The sequence below is a fragment of the Gopherus evgoodei genome, chromosome 17 (assembly GCF_007399415.2).
Source record: "Gopherus evgoodei ecotype Sinaloan lineage chromosome 17, rGopEvg1_v1.p, whole genome shotgun sequence".
In the NCBI taxonomy this organism is placed as follows: domain Eukaryota; kingdom Metazoa; phylum Chordata; order Testudines; family Testudinidae; genus Gopherus; species Gopherus evgoodei.
Window position 1 is genome coordinate 15,838,267 of NC_044338.1, and position 21,357 is coordinate 15,859,623.

General features: G+C 42.5%; 1 protein-coding gene across 2 annotated transcripts in view; it reads left to right on the top strand.

Annotated features, from left to right (window-relative positions):
* The window catches only part of CASTOR2 (cytosolic arginine sensor for mTORC1 subunit 2), a 161,764-nt gene that overhangs the window by 66,467 nt on the left and 73,940 nt on the right, over positions 1-21,357 (top strand). For both annotated transcript variants that reach the window (XM_030536584.1, XM_030536585.1), the window contains exon 2: positions 9,198-9,268. In XM_030536584.1, the coding sequence (XP_030392444.1) occupies positions 9,198-9,268 (71 nt within the window). The remainder of the gene's footprint in view (positions 1-9,197; positions 9,269-21,357) is intronic.

Here is a 21,357-nt window from a genome sequence, read left to right on the forward strand (position 1 = left end):
GGCACCTGCAACCCATGCTATCAAAGGGCACCTCAAGGCTGCAAGGGGGGCCCCCTAATACAGTGACATGATGTACTGGAGCTGGAACATGCCCTACCTCTGCGCTACAAAATGACGTTCTCCATGTGGCATGACCTCACATGCACTGTACGTGCGAGGTCACACCGCATGGAGTACTCAATAGTGTAGATCAAAATGGTGTCCTCCGCACAGTTAGGGGTCCCAGAATTGAGCTTTGGAGGTGGGGAGGCCCACATGACAAACACGGCCATCAACTGGATGGAACCTCTTGGACCATCAAGTCCAGTCCTCTGCTATCTCAAGCAACCCCGCTCAATTTATATTCTAAAATTGTTTACACCTAATTAAACTAGTACATTAAAGTGTGGTCAGGAAAGTGTACCTTATTCAACAATTCCCCACCACCCCCCACCACTGACGCGTATTCAGTGTTGTCTGCTTGTGTCAGAGACAAAGCGAGTTTGGCCCCGTTTTTACTGGTCTGAGCAATGCAGTTCCCAAATGGCTGTGGGACAGTGACCCTGGGCTCTAATATGGCTCTCAGAGCATCAACAGAAGTGTTAAAATCCGTCCAACTGCAGAATCATTAATGCTGGTGACGTGTAAGCCAGCAAGATAACTTTTTGATACCAGGTTAAGTTTAGCAGGTGCTAGGGGTTAAGAAAACCTGTACACTGAATGGATGTACATGGATGTCACTGATATAATCATTGTGAACTCAAGAGTGATGTTTTCATGGTCCTAAAATGAGAATAGAAACACACTCTCTGACCTCCCTCCACCTTGAGCAAATTCTTACCCAAATGCAATATGTTCTTTCAGTAATTCTTGCTTTACAACTAGTGGAAGAATTCACTGCCATCTGAGATTCTGACACATGATCTCTGCAATGTTTTCCTGTTGTAGGTTACAACTGAGATGAACGTGCATTTCTGAACAATAAGGATTGAGCATTGAGGCTTCACCCTCGGGTTAGTTGATCCTCCAAAGTCCTGAGTGTTTCCATTAGAGCTGGCTGAAAAACAATAAATATCTTCCATGAGCATTTTTTAAAGAAATAGAAAAACATTCCCAGACACTTGCTGATTTTGGGGTTAAGTGAAAAATGTTATTTCAATTAAAAAAAAAAGTTTCAAATGTAATATTTTTTTTTCTGATTTTGGCTTATTGGGGTTTTGTTTCCCCCTTTTTCCTCACCCTCTCTGGCCCTCCCACCCCATCCCTGGGGAAGGGAGAAACCTTCCTTCCTCCCCAAAATTTTACTTCATTTGAGTCAGTTGAAATGAAAATTTATTTTGTTTCAACTACTTTTTAATTTAAAACCAAATGTTTTTCCCTCAGAAATAAACTTTTCTAAAGCCAACACTTCACCCAGCTGTATTTTCTGTACCCGTAGTGGGAGCCTTCGACTCCTATTGACTAGAATAGTATCCTTGAGAATCAGACCCTGAATAGCAAATGAGACCACAGGAGTGACATGGCTACACTACTGTGGTCTGTCTCATACAGTGTTGAAGAAGGCTGCCAGGCAACTCGCCCTAAGAAACAATGGAGAAATGTCCGATCCGTGAAGTTCAGATGTTGAGTTTTGATTCTGGCCCATCTCTAGCAGATCTAGTCTAGGTGATAAGTGGTGGTGTTCCCAGCAGAAACCACATAGCAAGCTTATGTGAAATAGTGTATGTGATGGGGGGTCAGCGGGAAGGTGGGGAAAGCTTTCAGGTCAATAAATTCTACTTGCAGGTCCATGCCCATGACAAGACATGATAAGAAGATGTGTTGCCTCCAGTATGTCCATGTCTAATCACCACTACCACTTATACATTGTTTTCATTTACTACGTGGGCAAATTGTGTACATTTAGCTCCTTCAATAGTCTATGGATAAATGCTAGATTGAATGCAGTAACACCTAGGATGCAATGCATTTGTCCCTGCAGAGTGTGCCACGGTAAGTACTGCAGGTATTTTGCCTGTTGACAGATATATTGTGGTGGGAGACTTTTTTTTGCTCAGACTATGCCTAATGGATTTATTTAAAACTAAGGAAGCCAGCACTGGTGGACCCTTAGACCTTCTCATCCTTTCTTTGTGTGTCATTAAAGTTCTTAGTACATACAATGTTGTCATGCTCCAGGAGTTAGCAAATGCCTTTCCTTTAATAGGTGAGCTTTATATGTGTTTCCCTTAGAGCGTGCTGAAAAGTTATTTTTTCACTTAAGGTATTCATTTACTAGATATTTGTTAGCACTTGACTTTGATTTGGGCTTCCGATTTTCTCGTCTCAAATGCTGCAAGAATATTTCCCTCTCCTCTCCCCCAAGTGATTTTAGGAAAGGTAGATTTTCTGGCAGAAAGGAAGATGGAGGAAGCCTGTAAAAGCCAAAGTGGCATGTTCAAACTCTCCCTGCTAATTGCTTTTAGTGGGTATGTGTAAAAAATCTGGTGTGGTGAGTGAAACAAAGATCACGTTGTTGGCTTCACGTCAGGGGCAAAGATCTGGAAAATAACACAACAGATCTTCTGCTTTGAGAGGCGAAACCACCATAATTTTGTCATGACACCATAAGTGTCATGACTTAAACTGAATACACATGTTGTTATGACTAAGAAAAGATTGTTTGGTACTTAGGTTGCAAAATAGATGTTGAACTCTTCCACCATTGTAGGTTGTACTTGTCCAACTTTGGAAGTCTAGGTTGACTATGTCTGGCTACAAAATAAGCAAAGGAAATTTATCACAGTTACCAGTCATCATCATTTCAGGCTACTATTAATCTTTCATTTGAATAAGTATTTTGATTTGCCTGGGCTTGCGAGATCCATACCAGAAGGGAAGTTGATGTAATGTTTCTTTTGATGGATGATCCTTTTAACAGAGTAGCAGGCTTCTAGTACAGCAGCGTAAGTTTTGGGGATCAGTAACTAAACCTGGTAAGATGTGAACCTGCAACCTTGAGGCGCCAGACTAAGTGTGCTCCCAATTGACACCTCCATGAAGGGTCCTCTTTTGCCTTTGGAGTTAGTTGAGCTGCACATTTTCTTTGTTATTCTAGCCAACAAGGCAGATAAGTGTTTTGACTAGCAAATAAAGACGGCATTTAGAGACCGCTAATCAATTCGCTCTTTGCAATTTTTCTTTGACTGTACAATATAGTATTAGATGGTGTAAAGTACTTAACATGTTACACAAATGTGTCAAAATGTATTAACAGCATAAGTGTTCTTTGCTGCTCTAAATAAGTTTCACAGTACGTCATGCTAGAATGCAAGTCCTGTCGTCATTCTAAAAGCAGTGAAAAGATTGAGATTGCCAAGAGGGTTAGCATGAGACTCTCTTCTTGCAGGAAAAGATGTATTCTTATCATAATGTAAAGACAGATGCCTATAAATCCCCTGTTGCAAATACGTGAAGACAGACTGGAAGTTGCTACAAACAACACTCTTTTGATTGTTCAGCTCAGATCTTCTTCCTTGCTCTTCCATTCCTATTCAGATCAGCCACGCCTGGGCCTGCTGTCTTCCATATGTGGAGATGCTGGCAGCTCACTTAATCCTGTGAATGCTGTTTTCCACGGACCAAACTGCTTGTCTCTCCTTTTCACGCTTCCCAGACAACAAACGTGCAGCATCATTTCTTTTCGGTCAAGAAGGCTGGACTTATGACTTCCTCTTACAGCCATCTTCTGTGCTGATCTTTTGACTGCCCCACTGCTTCCAAAGCAGTGCCCCTAAGCAGGCTTGACCCCAGAGCCCACTGGTGTCCTGTAGAATTCAGTGGACTTCGGGTCATGTTCTAATTCCTACTAGCCAAGTCGTACTTACTCTGTTTTGGATCTGGGCAGGCCGGGAGAGCAAGTATCTTGGGGATGCCTCCCAAACCTAAGACTCCCAATCCAAACCTGTTAGTTAGGCTGAAAATAAACATGAATGCTTGGTTTGATTTTTCTTTCTCCTCACAAAGGCTAAGTGCTGTTTGAGAACCAAAATTATGTTTCTGCGACCCTAGGTGCGCTTTTCTAAAGCTTCAGTATTGCTTCAGCTTCCACACACAGTAAGTTGGACAGATTCAGCGATGTAATCTAATAATAGATTGGTCTACATGTACTGTGTTGCCAGAAAAAGACACATGTTGTCAAGCAGTCAGAGCCAGCAACAGTGCTGAAGTGGAAAAGTGCTGAAACATGAAGAAGGCAAAAATCCAGAAGAATCCATATATGGTTTGTTTATTAGTGTACTAAAAATATTCCCTCTGAAATGTTTTCTCTCCACACTCACTTAGAGATACTGATGACCTGATGTCTCCTGTCTTCCTCTCCTTGATTGGCTTCAGTGTGATGTTTAGGGATGCTGCTGCTATTCAGTTCTTCCTGAATTGGTATAAGGTGAAAGAAAGATCCTCTGTATATATTGGGTGGAGGATGTATGATGTACAACACAGCATGTGTCACTGTGCAGGAGAGGAATCCAATGTAGGGGTTCATTGTATCACTGATGAGTCTCAAAATGAAGCAAAGTCAGTCAGATGAGACTTCTGAGGGGTAAAAATGCTTACATCACACTCAAAATTAATGTAGATCCTAGTTGTAGAGTATCTAATTTAAGCAGAGCTTTTTGGTTTCTTTTGCCACTGTGATGGTAAAAGTTTTCTCTGTGCAGTATTTATCATGCAGAGTTTTCAGTTCACAAGTTTCCTTTTCCCTTTGTACCAGCGGAGAAGGTATTGTACCTTGAGCTTCGTGGATGTGCACCGTACACCACAAGACTAGTAATATCTTTGATAGAAGTAAAAAAATGATCCATGTTTTAATTGTGACTGCTGTATGCTGCTGACTCTTCGAGGCTTTGCTGGGAGGGGCAGTTTGGGCTTAGGATATGGTATATGGAAATGTCAGTTTGTGAATCACAGGAAGAATGATGTAAGGGCCAGCAACGGTCAGGTTTCAACTAGACCCGTTCTTTGAATGTCATCACTTTATTTAGACGTGTGCAGAGAAAAATGGCATCTGCCATGTGTCAGTGCAATTTCTGGTGGAGCAGTCAATATTTGTGTGCTTGCATTAAAGAGAACTCGAGCAAAACTCCCCCAGAAAGGACTTCCACTGTAAGAAACTTTTCCTGCTTTATGACCATCTCTTCTCTGTATTCAACACGCACATGCCAAGGAGGGCTGTGAGGTAGCAAAGCACCAGCAAATGTTAATCTGCACTAGCATGTAGAACTGGCCTGTGTGGACCCTGAGGATACTCACTCAAAGTTCCCTAGTTAAGGTGGTAGTCCCTGTAACAGGACTATGTTAACGTGCACTAGAGAACTTTTAGAATGTGCCAGCAGGGTCCATGCAGGCTAGTTAGCATGTGACACGCTGGCATGGCTAAAATTTATGCCCCTCTAGTGCAGGCTAAAGCACTGTGTAGAGGATCCCTAAGAAAGTTTGGAATTTGAACTTTTTTGGAACAGACTTTATTTTCACGTAACGTTACTTCTTTGCTTTATGGCTCTTGCCTTTTTCCTCCTTTCCTCCCTCTCCCGCCCCCACCTCATTCTCCTTTTGTCTCACTCTCGTCACCCTGTATTGCCCTTTGCCAAGAAGTCACCAGGAGACTGGAATAACTCAAATGGTAATGACAACTATTGATATCACAGATATAGGGCATGGTTCTGATGTTCTGCCCAGGTAGAACTGGGAGCATACAATTAATAGAGACGGAACCAAAACAAAGCAAAAGTGGTCTGGTCTGATCTGAATAGAGACTTGCAGGTATGTTATTTGGTCACCAAATTCTTCTCTTGATCTGGTGTCAGTCCAGTCAAGAAGCTAGCCATGTTGCAATTGACACGAATTGGCAATCTCTGTGAAGGACTAAATAGAAAATGGAAACTGAATTAGTATCTTCCCATCCCAGGTCTTTTCCTCCAGATCATGGTTGAGGCACACAGGCAGGAGGAAGGCAAAGGAAGTTTGTTCTCTGCCTATGTTACCTCCATCCTGTTGATAAACAGAAAACTGATCTCCAATCAGTTGTTCCAGACATTTTATCCATATCAAATTCATACAGTGAATATAAGCTGAACATTTATTTAAGCTTTAGATGTAAAGTACTGTATGAATGAACCAAAAAAAATGTATACATCCAAGCTGCTGTAAAGTGAATCCAACAAGAACATCCCTTACCTGCAAAGTGTGTGTGTGTGTGTGTGTACCTGTATCTATGTATGTATTTATAGTACGTTGAGTGTGTATATACACTTTTCAGTTTTGCTTGGTGGCGTCATAATGCATTGTAACTTGTTTTATGCATCATAATAAATTTACTTGGCCAGAAATCAAAAGTTTCCTTTATAAGCAAGATTAAAAAATCCTTTTGAGATGTTAATTCATAGATATCCAATGTTGTGTGACAACTCTTTCCCTTAGGACAATAAATCTAGTCTGGGTGATACAAAGGAGAGCACGAGGTCTCATAGGCAGGTTCAAGATTACTAATTATAGAGGAAGCTGTTAACAGCACCTACAGTTAGGCTGTCTAACACTTTCCATTTATAAAACATTATTTTTATACTCTCTTTTATTAGATATTCTATCGCCTCCATTGTTGCAGTAGATAGACCTTTCAAATTTGGCAGAAGGAAAGCCATAGGGCTAGAGAAGTGCCTTTTCTTTGTCCCTCATAATTCCTTTCAAGTTTTGCTGAGCTATTTATCTGTTGAAAATCACCATTTCCTTTCGGTTGCTTGCATTTCTCAGGAAACGTTTTGGCAGCCTGTCAGAATAATCACTGACCATGAACATTCTAAGGCTGAACACTTGCCACCCAAAGCAGCAGCTGCAGATGCTCCCCTGGAAATGTCCAGGAATTGCCAGAGCAGATGTTGCATGGGAAAACTGGGCCAGGATACCCAAACCAAAATCAGCACATGCCTTCAGTGAGCCATCCCTCCATCTGGGTGCACCACATGGGGAAGTGGGGAGAGAGTGGTTGGGCCTAGATCCCCCTGACCACTCAGCAACCCATCCCTATCCTGGGATAAGAGTGTCTTGTCTGACAGCTGATGTAGTTAGTCCTGCAGCTCAAGTGGTAGCTATCAGTGCTGAAGATTCATGATTCAGATCTTTGCTCATGAGAGTACAGGATGATATGGTTCTACATAAAAAAAAAAATTGTACCTTTTTCCTAGGAAATTACATACAAAAAACTATGTTAAAAGAATATTATTGAAGAACTAGAAGTCAAGCACATGAAATTTAGAAAATGCCCAATTTAAGGTTGCTTGTGCATCCTTAACTCTGTCACCTTCTGCCTATGTACTATGACACAGTCATTAATTACATGATCACATATTTTTTTCCCCAAAGGATCCTGCGTTCTCCAGTGCAGATGTTGGATGATTTAGGGGTTAGAAATAACTTGGCCAAACTTAATGAACATGGTCAATCTTAAATCTAGCATTTCCTAGCTTTTGAGTATTTAACCTTGCAACCTAAACAATGTTTATAATAGGATTTTTTGTATGTAGTATGTGTATCTTATGCCTAAATTGTTTAAGATTATGATGATTAAAATCTACTTCAAAAAATATAATGTGGGACAATTCAAACTAAAACATTAGTCTAGATTCTGATCTGAATTTATGCCATCATAAACTGGATTAACTACTTTTTTTCAGTGGACAGTGAAACCAAAGGAGTTACTTGAGGTTTACACTAGTGTTACTGAGATCAGAATCTGGCACTGTATTTGCCAAAGTTAGCAAAACCGGCACTCTAGTTTTTGTTAAGGCTGTATAGAATAGTCCATGAGAAATTAAAATTACTCAGAATTTGCAGTATTTTTGATTACTGGCAGTGTTCACAAATATTCATACCTGGCTATATTGAAGTCTGTGAAAATATTGGGACAGTTTTTTTCATATCATAGAGCGGGCTGAAAAAATTTTTTATATTTCCATGAAAAATGCGAACCAATATTTCCCCCCATGTTTGGGGTCAAGAAGGGACAGATTGGCAGAGACCCTGGGGGTTTTTTTTTGCCTTCCTCTGCAGCATGGGGCATGGGTCACTTGCAGGTTTAAACCAGTGTAAACGATGAATTCTCTGTAACTTGAGGCCTTTAACGCATGATTTGAGGAAGTCAATAACTTAGCTAGAGGAGTGGGTGAAGTCCTGTGGCCTGCAATGTGCAAGAAGTCAGACTAGATGATCGTGATGGTCCTTTCTGACCTTAAAGTCTGAGTCTACGAGTGACGGTGTAGTGAGAGAGAATTGTATTGCTGCTCCACACTGTGATTCCTATGGGAGGTGAGCCCATATTTGAATGATGCAGCGTAATATGACGTGTTTCTGCGATTGCTGGGAAACAACCAGATAACATCTGGATTAATTCATTGAGTCTGGAGACCATTACACGCAGGCGTGTGTGTGTGTGTGAGAGAGCGAGAAAGAGAGATCTCATGGCACGCTGTTAATTGTTTTTCATTTACGTATCCAGAATGCAGATCCTAAAGTTCTGTTTATTTAATATACTATGCTAGGGATGACAATGTGTTTGGTGCTGCACAAAATGGAGAGGCTGTGCATCAGATGACTCTCAGTGTCAAGAGAGGCACAGAGAAGATAGGGTCCTTTTATTTGATTTAATGCTGCTGTTGTTGACTCAGCTTTGCTGAGAATCATAGATGAAGAGCAAATCATCAGGAGGTCCTGGAATGAGGGAAAGGAAAGTGGCTTGGCAGATGGAGTTGCCCCATGCAGAATGCCCTCCCAATGTGGAAAAGGGCTCTGAGATGGGAGGAGAAGGAGCTGTCAGGGCATCATTAGCAGAGTGGAGAGGTTCAAAGGTTCGTTTCAGGACCTTGAAGCTTCAGACAAGAAATTTCAAACGTGATGCCATGGACAAGGGGGAACCATTGGTTTTAAAGAGGGGAGTTACATAGTCAGATCAATGGACAAAGAAAAAGAAGATAGTTTTAGCTGCTATATCTTGGCTGGCTGGCTGGCTGATGGGTCACTTGGCAGGTAAGTGGAAGATCCAGGAATAGAACCCCTAGCCATATAGGCCGGGCACACTGACTCCTTACAAAGAGAGCAGGCAGTTTTGTGGGTACCGTCTCCAACAAACATAAATAACTCCACTCAGTCCATTGGCTAATAGAGTGCTGTCCTGTTCCCCTATGCAGATGCAAGTTCTTCAGTCTCACGGAAACGCCAGAGGATTATACGATCATTGTGGATGAGGAGGGGTTTCTAGGTAAGTCGCAGCACCTGCTGCTTTCTACTCCAAGCTGGGGGCAGAAAGATGCATGTTCACTGTTTTGTCATTCTCCTGATCAGACCATAAACTGAAATGTTTGTACAACGGTTCTGTTTGTAAATACCAGAAACACAGTTATGAAAGATGCTTTGATCATTTAAGCAGCCTGTCTCTGCTGCTTCGCTGTAAAAGACATTTAACATATGGAATGTGAATAATTTGTAGTGCAAGTTGCCAACTTAAAAAAAAAAAAAAAAGAAAGCTGCATATTGGAGAGCTTTTTTGAGGGAAGGGTGTTAATCACCTCATACAAAGTGGTGGTGGACTTCTGGAAATGTAGCAGTCAGTCTTTAACCGACCCAGAGCACCCCCTCCTGCTGTGCCATGGCATTTCTGCCCCCCTCTTCTGCTTGATTCTTCTGTTGTCTGGTACAGTGGTGGCTTGGCTCTGCAGCCAGGTCACATTCTAGTTCCACCCCTTCGGGGGTATCTGTGTCCCAAACAAATAATGTCCGACAAAACAGTGGGAATCAGCACACTGTCTTCTGCCCTTCCTGGGCTCCTCTTGAGTCTCACTCTTCTTCTACAGCAGTGGCTCATAGGGCTCCTCCCAGGAGTAAACCAAATGAAAATGCAAATGAAGCCAATTTCCTCACCCCAGGCTTGAGCGTTTAAGGTATCCCTACAAAGTGTTTTGAGGTGAGCCACCCACACACCAGTTGACAGTCAGACTAGCAGGGCTCGCATTAGCGCTGTAAAAACAACTGTGTAGACAGTGCTCTGAAGTTCTCAGGCTGGAACTCGAGCTCTGAAAACCACTCCCCTGCTTTGGCTTTAGAGCGCAAGCCGCAACGTCAAAGCACTGTGTACACAGCTATTTTGAGAGTGCTAGTGTGAGCCCTGCTAGCCTAAGTCTGTCAACCTGGGCTGGGAGGCTTGCTCCCATTCACTCCAAAATGCTGTGTAGATGTGCCCCATGTCCATATTAACTTCTCCCTCTATCTGGCTTCTCTCAGGCCCTTCCCACAGAGAGAGAACTATGGACCCATCTCACTCCTGGGACGACTCCTCCCAGTTTCACTGACTGGATTGCTTCCTTTGAACTCCCTGAGCCTGAGGCATCCTGAAGGTGTAACAAGGCGGAGCTAATGCAGCTCTCAGGCTCTAGTTAACCCTGCCTCAATTGATACGGGGTTTATACACCTCATCACAGAAGACTACAGTTACCTGCATGTTACCTACTGAACTAGTTCATCATCAGCTCCCCATGAGCATATCAGATCTTGCGCCTCCTTATCGCCCTGAGCCCCCCAATCAAAAGAAGTACTCAAAGATAAATATTTTATAGCCTCCACACCTATAAAAAGCCAAGAAATAGCTACTTAACTCCTCATCCAACCCTTGCAATCATGTCACCTTCTCCATCTCTGCCATCCATAACACACACGCTACCTCCTTTCACGCAAAATGTGCTGCCTTCCACTTGACTATGTGCACTGGGCAGAAGTGCATGTTTTCTCACTGGAATGTTTCATCAACCCTGTGTTGCCAAAAGTGTGTTTGTGAGCTGTAGTTGTTTATTTTAAACGTGTGGGGTTGGACAGTTGCTTAATGGAGGGAACGGTTTGGCTTTGTAAGTGGAAATAATTTGTAATGGTGTTTATCATTTTGAGACGTTTTTATTTGCAGCAGTGTTATTTAGGTGATAGAATGAGGAAGTGTAACACTGCTATTATTAATATTTTTAACAGCTGCTCTTTGCGGTTGCACTTAAAGGTTACACAGTTTGCAAGTTTGAAGACAAAATTCAGTCATTAAAGTCTGAAACAGGAATTTATTCTCTATAAAACTTATAACTATGGAATTGCTACAAATGCCGCCATAATATTTAGGAGTTTTTGTGAGTGCTTATGGCTTAAGAATCAAAGCATTAGGAGGAAAAATTAAATTGCATGCCATCGTTATTAGTGGTAGATTAATAATGTGTAGCAAATGATTATTTCCATGAATTACACCCTTTTTATAAAAGCAGTCATGAACAGATCACAGTTTTCTTGATTGTGAATTGTTGGTTTAAATAATTTCATTAAGTATTCCCTGGTCTGTAAAGTGTTCACGAGAGATGTTGGTTTTGATGGAAGATGCAGGTTACACGGCACTGTTCTGTTCCCCGATAGGAAGAGTGTAATGCCTCTGTTTGTGTTTCTAGAGCAGATGTTCACTGTAACTGATTCAGAACATGTTTCCTGTGAACGTTCTGTAGTGTTTGTATTGTGGTGATCCCCAACTGAGATTTAACCCTCAGCAGAGTAGCATATAGTCCTTGTCCCTGAGAAACTTAGTCTAATGGGAGAGACAGACAAAAGGTGAGGCGGGGAAGAGATGTGCTAAAGATCATAGAGCGCCTCGGTGTCCGGAGCCCCAGTCTAGAGCCATAATCACTAAACCATGCAGGATTTTTAAATCTGCTGCAGTCGATGACATGGCCATCGCCAGGGCTGCATATGTGGCAGTAATATCCATATGGGAATGGTTCTTTGGCCTGGTCTATACTGAGGATTTGCCCCAATTCTAGCCATTGGTGGCCACAGCCCAGGCGCTATAATTGCCCCAGTGCAACCCCTAGTCTAGGTGGGGAAAGTTTCTGTTTGCACTAGTGAAAATTACCCTTGCTTGAAACTGGAGTAAATGCAAAATAGCAGTTTTGCCTGTCTACAATAGGAGTTGCACTGGAGTAATTATACCAATGATGTAATCAGAGCAAATCCTCAGTCTAGACAGACCCTTGTCTTTAGGTAGCTTTGTGAGTCAGTGTTGCCCCAGGACACCTCGGTGAGTCAGACAGTGCCACCACATTCAAGTAGCAGTTCTTTCTGGTATGATGATTTGAACTTAATTTCCCCTTCACAGGCATGTTGGTGCTTTCCTGGTTTCCATACATGAGCATATCTGCTGATGACTGTCCTACTAACACTGCATCCTCTATAACGTTTTGGGTTCAATTACAATGGATTAAGTGATGGTGGTGGTATCAAGAGGATAATTATAGTGGCATTTTAGTCTAGACAATCTTGCATGCATCCATCCATCCATCCACACATACATTTGCTCTTTCTCTATATTTGAATATGTTGTCTGTGGCTAGCTTCTCCAAGCAGGTGGGTAACTGCATTCTGTATCATCCATTACATCTAAATGGTATTTAAGGAGAGCCATAATGCAATAATCCACAAAGCATGACTCACTCCCAGGTAAATTGCTGTGGATGTGTCACCAGTCGGAGACTGAGGAAAGGTGTTTTGGCCCCTGATTGCCCCTGCAATTCCAGAAGCAACTGTGAATGCAAAAGTATCCCCACCATACAATCTGTTGGATGAAAGGGGGAGACAAATGCCCTAATTTCTTCCTGCCTTACTCACAACTTCTGTCCCCCAGCTCATTAATATCACCACTGTCTTGTTTGAATTGAGTTCAAATACTTTGTCCTCAACCGTATTCCAATCTCAGCCAGGCACGGTGACAACAAAGACACTGCACTATCTGGGCCTGATGAAAATGAGACCAAGCTGCAGGTAGTCATTGTATGGATGGCAATTCATGCTGAACCGTGTCCATCTCTCCCCCATCAAACACACAGCAAACAGGTGAGATCATGAAACAGGGCCTCGCAAAACCCAGTGGGACAGAACTCACCTTCTGCATCTCTGATAGTAATGAAAGGGAAGCACTCCAAAGCAATACTGCCTACCCCAACTGGGAACTGGGTGCCAGTTACTAAAAACAGTATCGGCAACGGAATCCAGGGCTACTGACAGCTTGGCTGAATCGCTCCTATGCCTAGCTAGTAATTGTCTACATGCTGTCAAAAGTCGGCAAGTTTCTGGCCAGCTCTCAACCCAGCACACAAACACATTGGGCTAGTGTCTGAAACTCAGGCCTCCTTCCTGAGGTTTTCCCATTATTCTCAAAGAATAACAATAACATCTCAGCCTAAGTTTCCTCTTGAGCTTACCTCTTTTACCATTGTCCCAGCTGAGTCCCTGTCCTTGGTCCCAGTTCCCTTGGTCGGGTTCAAAGCCTTTAATGTACCTGGGTTGGGGTAGCACCTATCTAGGATGGCTGTAAGGTTAAGCTGGCAGAAGAGCTCTACTTTTCTTTGCAGGGTCTTAGTGCTACACTGATACAGCCTGATCAAGGATACGTGAGGACTTCAATTTGTCTCACCATCACCTTCAAAGGGAAGATCAAAGACTAAAGACTTTTTTTTTTTTTTTTTTGAATAGGGGACTAACTTTCATTCATCTGGGAGATGTTTGCACTCTACCTTCCTGTAGAGGGGCATTAACAGTCTCAGCCTAAAATGGGCCTGCTACATCTCATTTTGATTTAAGTACCTGTGACATGCCTGGATCCAACTCAAAGTTGATAGGTGAAATCTTTTCCCTTGGTGAGCAGTGCTAGCAGGAACTCGCCAAAGAGGAGACGTCACGGGTTTTTTCCACAGGTGGACCAACCTGCCTCCAATCCCTGCTGCTGTTCTCCACAAAGTGGGGGATCTGACTCTGTCAACTGCCCTGGGAGAGATTTTGCAGATACAACAGCAAGGAGGATGTCCCATCATCCAACACCCTTTTGAGCCATCCAGACCTCTTCCACTGCTAACAGCAATCAAGAAAAAATTAGGCTGGAAAAATATTAGCAGTTTCAGCTTTGCTTTAGGTTAAGATTTTTGTAGGCTGTCATGTTTGTTAGCACTCCACACTTAATGATGTGCTATAATCACTGTTAACTGCACTGACTAAAAAAGGCATCTCAGGAGTTCATTTGCCTGGGAATAGGAAGAGAGGCAGGCTAGTAAAGATGTCATCGGCATCTCTCCACCTCAAAAAATGACTGTCATTCAAAGCCCTAACCTCCTTAAGCGTTCATTATGATGGAATGAAACCACTCTAGCCTACTTCTTAGCTTTAATTCCCTGGTGGTGGTGTGGGGGTTATATAAACACTGATCCTGATTGGTTCCAGTGGTGATTTCTTGGGTGGTTTCTTTTTACTGGGGAAAGTCCTTGCGCTAGACTGGTAACGCAGGGAGATAATGCAGAGAAAACTCTGTGCCCGAGTTGCTGCTGAGTCATATTAGCAAAAAGCGTTTGGTCATGAGCTTGTCCTGTGTGAAAACAGGTTGACTGGTGCCATCATGTAAAAGAAACAAGGAACAATTTCAACCTGAAAAAACTCCAATTATTGTGGCCTCATTTATGAACTTTCTAATCATGAATTTTGGAGTAAGAGGTGCACCAGTGGCAAAAACCCCAGCGTGTTGGCATACTTCTGCCAGATTACCAAATAAGTGAGTGCTGCTGCATAGTCAGTTCTTTTTATGGACCTGGGATTCACTGACAATAAAATCTTAACATTCCTATCTGGTTCAAGTGATGACTAACCTGGGCTTGATAGGGGGATTATTGGAAAATATCAGTATTATGGTAGAGAAATCCTTAACACCATCTTTCAAGATGTTTAAATTTCAGGAATCTCCAATTTTCAATTGTAGACATGGGAAGAAACTTGGAAGTGTGGTTAAGGGAAGATACTGGGAACCAGGAAACCAGGTTCCTATGTCCAGTGTGACACAGAATTCTTGCGTGACCCGTGGCAAGTCATTTAGTCTCCTCATACATAAAATGGGAAAATGAATTCCTACCTCACAGGGACATTACAAGACAGTCAATGTGTAGGCTTGTAAAGTGCTCTGAAGATGACTCACGTATCATCATTGTATTTGGCCAAAAAAGTGGAATACAGACAAAGCGTATAACAGAGTAGTTGCTATGTTTGTCCGCAGTGGGGAAAAAATGGAGCTTTGCACCCTGCAAGAACAGTGAAGACAGACAAGTCCAGGCCATGCTATACAGGCTGCTCTCGCCTTTCTTAAAAGAACTTAATCATAATGTATCACTGCTAACAATTAAACCTGAAAAATCTGAATCTGAGCCACAACTACAGTTACTTAGATCATTTCCTAGGCCAGGACCCCGCCACACACACACGTGCTCTCCTGGACATTGCGACATTTCTTCCCTCAGCTTTATGAGTAAAAAGACAGACAGTTTGACAACTCCATTTTTGTGAAAACATTCAGAAGGTTTTTGTTTTCATTCCATTGCAGAATGAAAACAAATTTCGAAACCTCCGAAGTTGCCAGCAAATGGAATTGTCATCCTCCAGGTAACTGTAGCCACAGCTGCAGGACAGACTTTGATCCAGAAAAGAATGTCTCCCCTTTGATTATAAGTACTGGAAGGCCTCCTTTGAGACTCGCACATGGACGATGTATATGTGTGTGTGTGCACAATAAGTACAACACCCTCTCTGAAATGCCCACTCCATCCAGTACAGTGATCAAATACCAATTCCTTCCCAAGCTATTGTCTGTTGCTATTTGCTTTTAGACAGGAAAGCCCTGTTCAATAGTTTTTCAACATCAGAGTCAGCAGCCAGCCCTCAATGACCCATTTAGTGCCTCACCAATGAATGGTTTTTCACAGTCTAAAAGGATTAAGTATGTTGTTTATGGTAATTAGGGTACGCAAATTGCAAAAAATCAGCAGATTTCCCACCTCCTGACATAACTTTCTCTACATATCTTGGCAAGGGCTTTGCTCACGGAGTTTGCAGCACCAGTGAATGAACAAGCCCAGATTTTAGTGGGACAGCGTGGGATGGGACACTGAGGACATATATTCTTGGGTTATAGCTGGAAAAAAAAAGTACATAATGAGTTTCTAGCAAACAAATGAAAAGAAAAAGAAAGAAGTAGATACAGTCTGACTCTTAAAAATTACCGTTCTATCAGCTTCTATTTTCCTATTAAATACTTTGCAATAAGAAAAATTATTCGTTTAAAAAAATAAATGGCATTTCAGACAAAATGTTGCTGGACTGGCACAAAGATTCTGTAAGTCTAGACTGTTTCTAAGAATTAGCCAATACATTCCTGGCAGGGTGGGGTTTAACATTTGTGTGGCTTGAACCTTGCAGACTGTGTGGTTGAATCCCACATAAGACTTATACAAGTATTAAAACTTATGAGATTATAAAAATCAAAAGAAATGCTGCAATTATTTTCTTAAAGCAGAGTTCCCCACCCTCCTCAAATTGTTTCAACTTTGCCCAGGGTCAGACAGAGAAGTCAGTGATAGATCTGAATCCAAGAACTCTGGTTCCTTTTCTGACGGGTGGATAACACTATCTTCTTCAGTCATTAAATCAATAATGCTGTTTGCAGGGCAATGTTTTCAAGGAAGACTTAGTTATCCAGGTAACTGATCCAGCCCAAACCAAAACAGTACAGTAGAACCTCAGAGCTAAAAACACATCAGGAATGGAGGTTGTTTGTAACTCTGAACAAAATGTTATGGTTGTTCTTTCAAAAGTTTCAAATGAACATTGACTTAACACAGATTCGAAACTTTACTACGCGGAAGAAAAATAATGCTTTTAACTAACTTAATTTATACAAAACGAGCAAAGAAACAGTTTCCTTCCCTCGTCAAATCTTTTTTTAAAACACTTTCCCATTATTTTTTTAGTTGTTTACATTTAACATGGTACTTTTTTGGGGGGTCTCTTGCTGCCTGATTGTGTACTTCCGGTTCTAAATGTGTGGCTGACAGGTCAGTTTGTAACTCTGGTGTTTGTAACTCACTCTGCGGTTCTACTGTATTTTCTAAGACCACTGAAGCCAAAGCCTGAGGGGACAGCTGGTCAGCCCAAGGGACAACATACTGCCATCATGCAATCAGTGCATGGGAAGGAGAACATTTCCCCCCACCCCAATCTGTTCTTTTATTATACAAGAATTGGCTCATGCTGATGGCCTTTGCACAGGCTACCTGCTGTTAGCCTGAACTTCAAAATTCATCGAGCATAGTCCTCTGCATTTCTGAAGTCAAAAACACCCAAATAATTAAACTGCTGACTCTATTGTAAGACTAGATGGAACCTGCTGTGCTAGAAGGGTGGCCCTGGGATAATCAGATGGAGCTAAGAAGCTCTCAGTCACACGGAAGGGAAAGGCAAACTCTAGGCTGAGGAAAAAGTGCTGAAAAAATACCTCACTGCAGCAAGAAAGTCAGTGTAAGTTTATAATAAAACTCTGCGTGAATGTGCTGAGTTTTATCACCTCAGAAATTCCGGAAATGCAGGTGCTGCTAGGGTCCATCCACCTGCAGACAGAAGGGAGGACTGGCCTATGAGGGTTCCCAAGTCTGCCAGCAGTGGATGGTTTTTTGTCACTTTCACCAAAGCATGCTGATCCTTAGCAAGCCCAAGGCCTGGAAGCTCCCTTCATATCCAAGACTGCTCTCCTAAAGAACAGGCCAGTAAATAAATTAGGGAAGGTGCTGTGTGCCCTCAACTCCCACAGAGCAATTGCCATAGTCGCACAACCCCTGTCTGTGCAAGAGGGCAGAGGGCAGAGCCTCTTGCCAGTCCGCCCTTTGGCAGAAGGATGCTCTAGCAGCTATGTGGCTAGCTCAATACTTTGGAGACCGAAATGTAATTCTCATACAAGCTTCCTGTGTGATTTTGGGCAAGTCACTTAGCCTCTGTGTGCAGGTGTGCTGGAGCAATCAGTACAATGGGGGTGCTGAGAACATTGAACCAAACTGTAAACACTCTATGTGATGGAAACCAGTCCAAGCCAGGGGGTGTGGCAACTCCTAGTTCCAGCACCTATGTCTGTGTGCCTCAGTTCCCCTCTGTATAAAGGGGAACAGCTCACTAATCATGAGGAGTTATCCAATGTTGCAAGAGAACATTCAAGGAAGAGTGGTTAATTAAAGATTGTAAGGCACTCAGATACCAAAGTAATGGGGGCCATATAAATACACTATGGAGACAGATATTACAAAAGGTCTTTAAAACGCTACCTGCTTCCGTTCCTAGTCATCAAGAGTATAATCCTCTTAGACTGGCTCATTTCCATCAGGCTGGCAGACTGGTGAGCCATAGCCTCTTTACTGATAGCAAATATAAACAAAAGGATCCACTCTCCTCTAAATCCCTGCCTAGAAAAATCCGCCAATGGAGCAGCACACAAATGGCCAACCACTACCCGAACTAGGTGAACATGCAGGATTGTCTCTCTCTTTTTCTCTCCCGGAAACATATCTAAATTCTCAATGAATCATTCCACCATTTCAGTTCTAACAAGTTTTTTAAAGTCCTTCATTCCTAAGAGTGAATAGATGAGCAGATACACATGGCATCTATTTATCTTAAGCTTTGAAAAGAGTATGGAAACTGCAGAGATTTGGAGGAAGTCGTGGCCAGCCAAGTGCTTCAGGAAGAGATGTCTGGCTTTTTCATTGGGGTTGGGAAATAAAAATAGATATCAGCACACGCCCGTCTGCTGGAGGAAACAGTGAAAATATCTATTATTTGTACAGTATTTCTTTAAATAGAGGCAAGGAGTGGAAATGGGTCAAAAGACTTTATGAAGAAGGTAACAGGCATAATATATAATCTTGGCAAACATTAATTAAGCACCACAATCCCACTGTGAGGTAGGATAGTTTATCTCAGTTTTACAGGCAGGATAAATTGAGGAAGGGTGAAGTTGTCTTCTCCCAAGCTGACACAGGACAAAATGTAATCCATATTATCCTGATTCGCCACTGGGCTTTAACTGCTAGATCATGATGCCTCCTGCAGAACACATACAAATATCAGGGGAGGAAAGTAAATTTCCAGACAAACAAACATTTCTGAGTAGTCACTTGTCAGTTCCCAAGATGTTTAATTTGCATTTATACCATTACCACCACATCATTTCAAAAGTACACACACACACACATTAGGTCAGTGAAAAGACCAGAGAGATAGAGAGTGTAAGTGAGAAAATATATTCTGCCTAGCAATTTACAGACACTCCTAATGGCCAGAATGTGGTGAACAGGGAAAGGAATTCGTGGTTAGAAATATCAGGTGGCAAATTAATCAACTGTGTCTGAGATACAAAGGGCTAGTTACTGGGCAAAAAGAAAGAAGGAAGAAAAAAAGATAACAGATTTTTTTAAAATCTCTTCATCTACTAGCTTGTTTCCCGCTTGTGAAGATTTTTTTTTTTTTAAACAATATGAACTGAACTAATAATGCTTACTGCTTGTACTAATTTGCAGGCCTGGTTTTCTGTCCATTTTCTACTAGTGGACTGAAAAGGATGTGAAAGCAACACAATGTTTTTCTGTTACTGAATTAGCCACTGGAAGCAAAATAGAAAAACCAGACAGATCATGACTCCAAGGTCACCTGGGACAGAGTATGTCTGAAGAGAACTGGTAACCAGGTAGAGTGATTTCCATATTGAGGACATGTATTGGGACTTGTGAATGTCAAGAACACCTCCCCCTGCCCCCCGCTTCTCCAAAATTTGTAGGATTTTTCAGCCACCAGCTTTATAGCTGTTTTGTTGTTGGTTTGTTTTAACTTGTATATGGTAGTGCCTCAAGGCTCTAACAGAGTGGGACCCCATTGTGTCAGGTGCTGTACAAACACATAGTGAGAGACCTGCCCCTGAAGCATTTACTATCTCAACATGGCAGGAAAAGGGAGGGAGAAAATGAGGATTATCATCTCCATTTCAGGTGGGAAAATAAGGTATAGGGGAGATTAACTGACTTCCCCAAGGTCACACAGAAAATCTGGGGGAAGAGCCAGGAACTGAACTCAGATCTTCCCAGTCCCAGTCCAGTGTCTCAACCACGAGATCCTTTTCCCTCTCTTGTTCAAATCCAGACCAGGCCAGCAGAGTGATTATACTTTAGTGACCTACATGAAATGAGTTTGGTGGTCTCAGTCTAGTACCCAGGAGCACATGAACTGACCCCAAATTGGCATTCACTATTACCCTTCACCTCTGGTGAGCTACGAGCACTCCCCGCACCAGCTCTTTGCTTTAATTCTCACGTCCACCTGCAACACTCCCTCGAGGTCAAAGCCACTGCCCATCACTTCAGCAGGTGAGGATCACACTCAAAGGCCATCCACCTTTGCTGTGGAAACAGCATCTCATCATGAAAATGATGAATGTGGTTCTCCAGATCTCAAACTGCATCACCCAGGTGATCGACCATCACAGTCCCTGTTGATACAGGTGTTGAACAACCGTGATGCAAGCGGAGGTTAAGTGTCCTGTTCAAGATCACATAGCAAGGCTAAGTTGGAGGCAGGGGGTATAAACTCAGGTCTCCCATCTCCCAGTCTCGTATGCTATCCACTGGGCCAAAGCAGCTTTGCATCATCACGATCATTCCACCCAAATTACACAGTGATGCTAACAAGCCCTGAGAAGGAATCTTGTCCATTCCACTTGTGGTGAAAGCCCAGGTGGCACTTGTGGCCTATACGCAGACAGGCTTTATGTCAAGGTGACTATACCAGTGGTATTCCACCTGTGATCCACAGACCCATTAGGATCCACAGACTATGCCTAAGATTTCCAAATGGGTCTGCACCTCCATATGAAATTTTTTAGGAGTCTGCGAGTCAAAAAAGGTTGAAAGCCAATAGACTATATGATGTAAAACCCACCACTTAGTGGGAAGTTATATACCAATTCCTCTGATTCTTAGCCAGCCCCTTTGTACGGTTTTCAGCTGGACAGCCCTCTTTTTTGAGTGGTTTGTTCCCCCATATGGTACTGTGACAAAACCGTGCATGGGCCCACACCATTCCCGGAAGTATCAAATGTCCAGTATTCTGGAAATGTGTGAGTGGTCACCATACTGACCCTATAAGTACCACTGTGAAAACTGTTGGGAAGGGCCAGCAAAAGTTAGTTCCTTGTAAAACTGACTGGCCATATGCCATCCCTTCTCCTTGTCAGCGTGAAGGGGGAAGTCAGAGAGATATTTGGACTTAAAGAGAACTGAGAGAAACCCTCCATGAAGAAATGCAACAGGGAGAAACTTTAGATCCTCTCTTCTCCATACCGTGGTTTCTAGTTATACAAGCCCCGTCAGTTACTGCCATTCTTTAGTTATGCTCAAGCATCTAGGAGAGAAGGCAGATCAGGTAGTGACT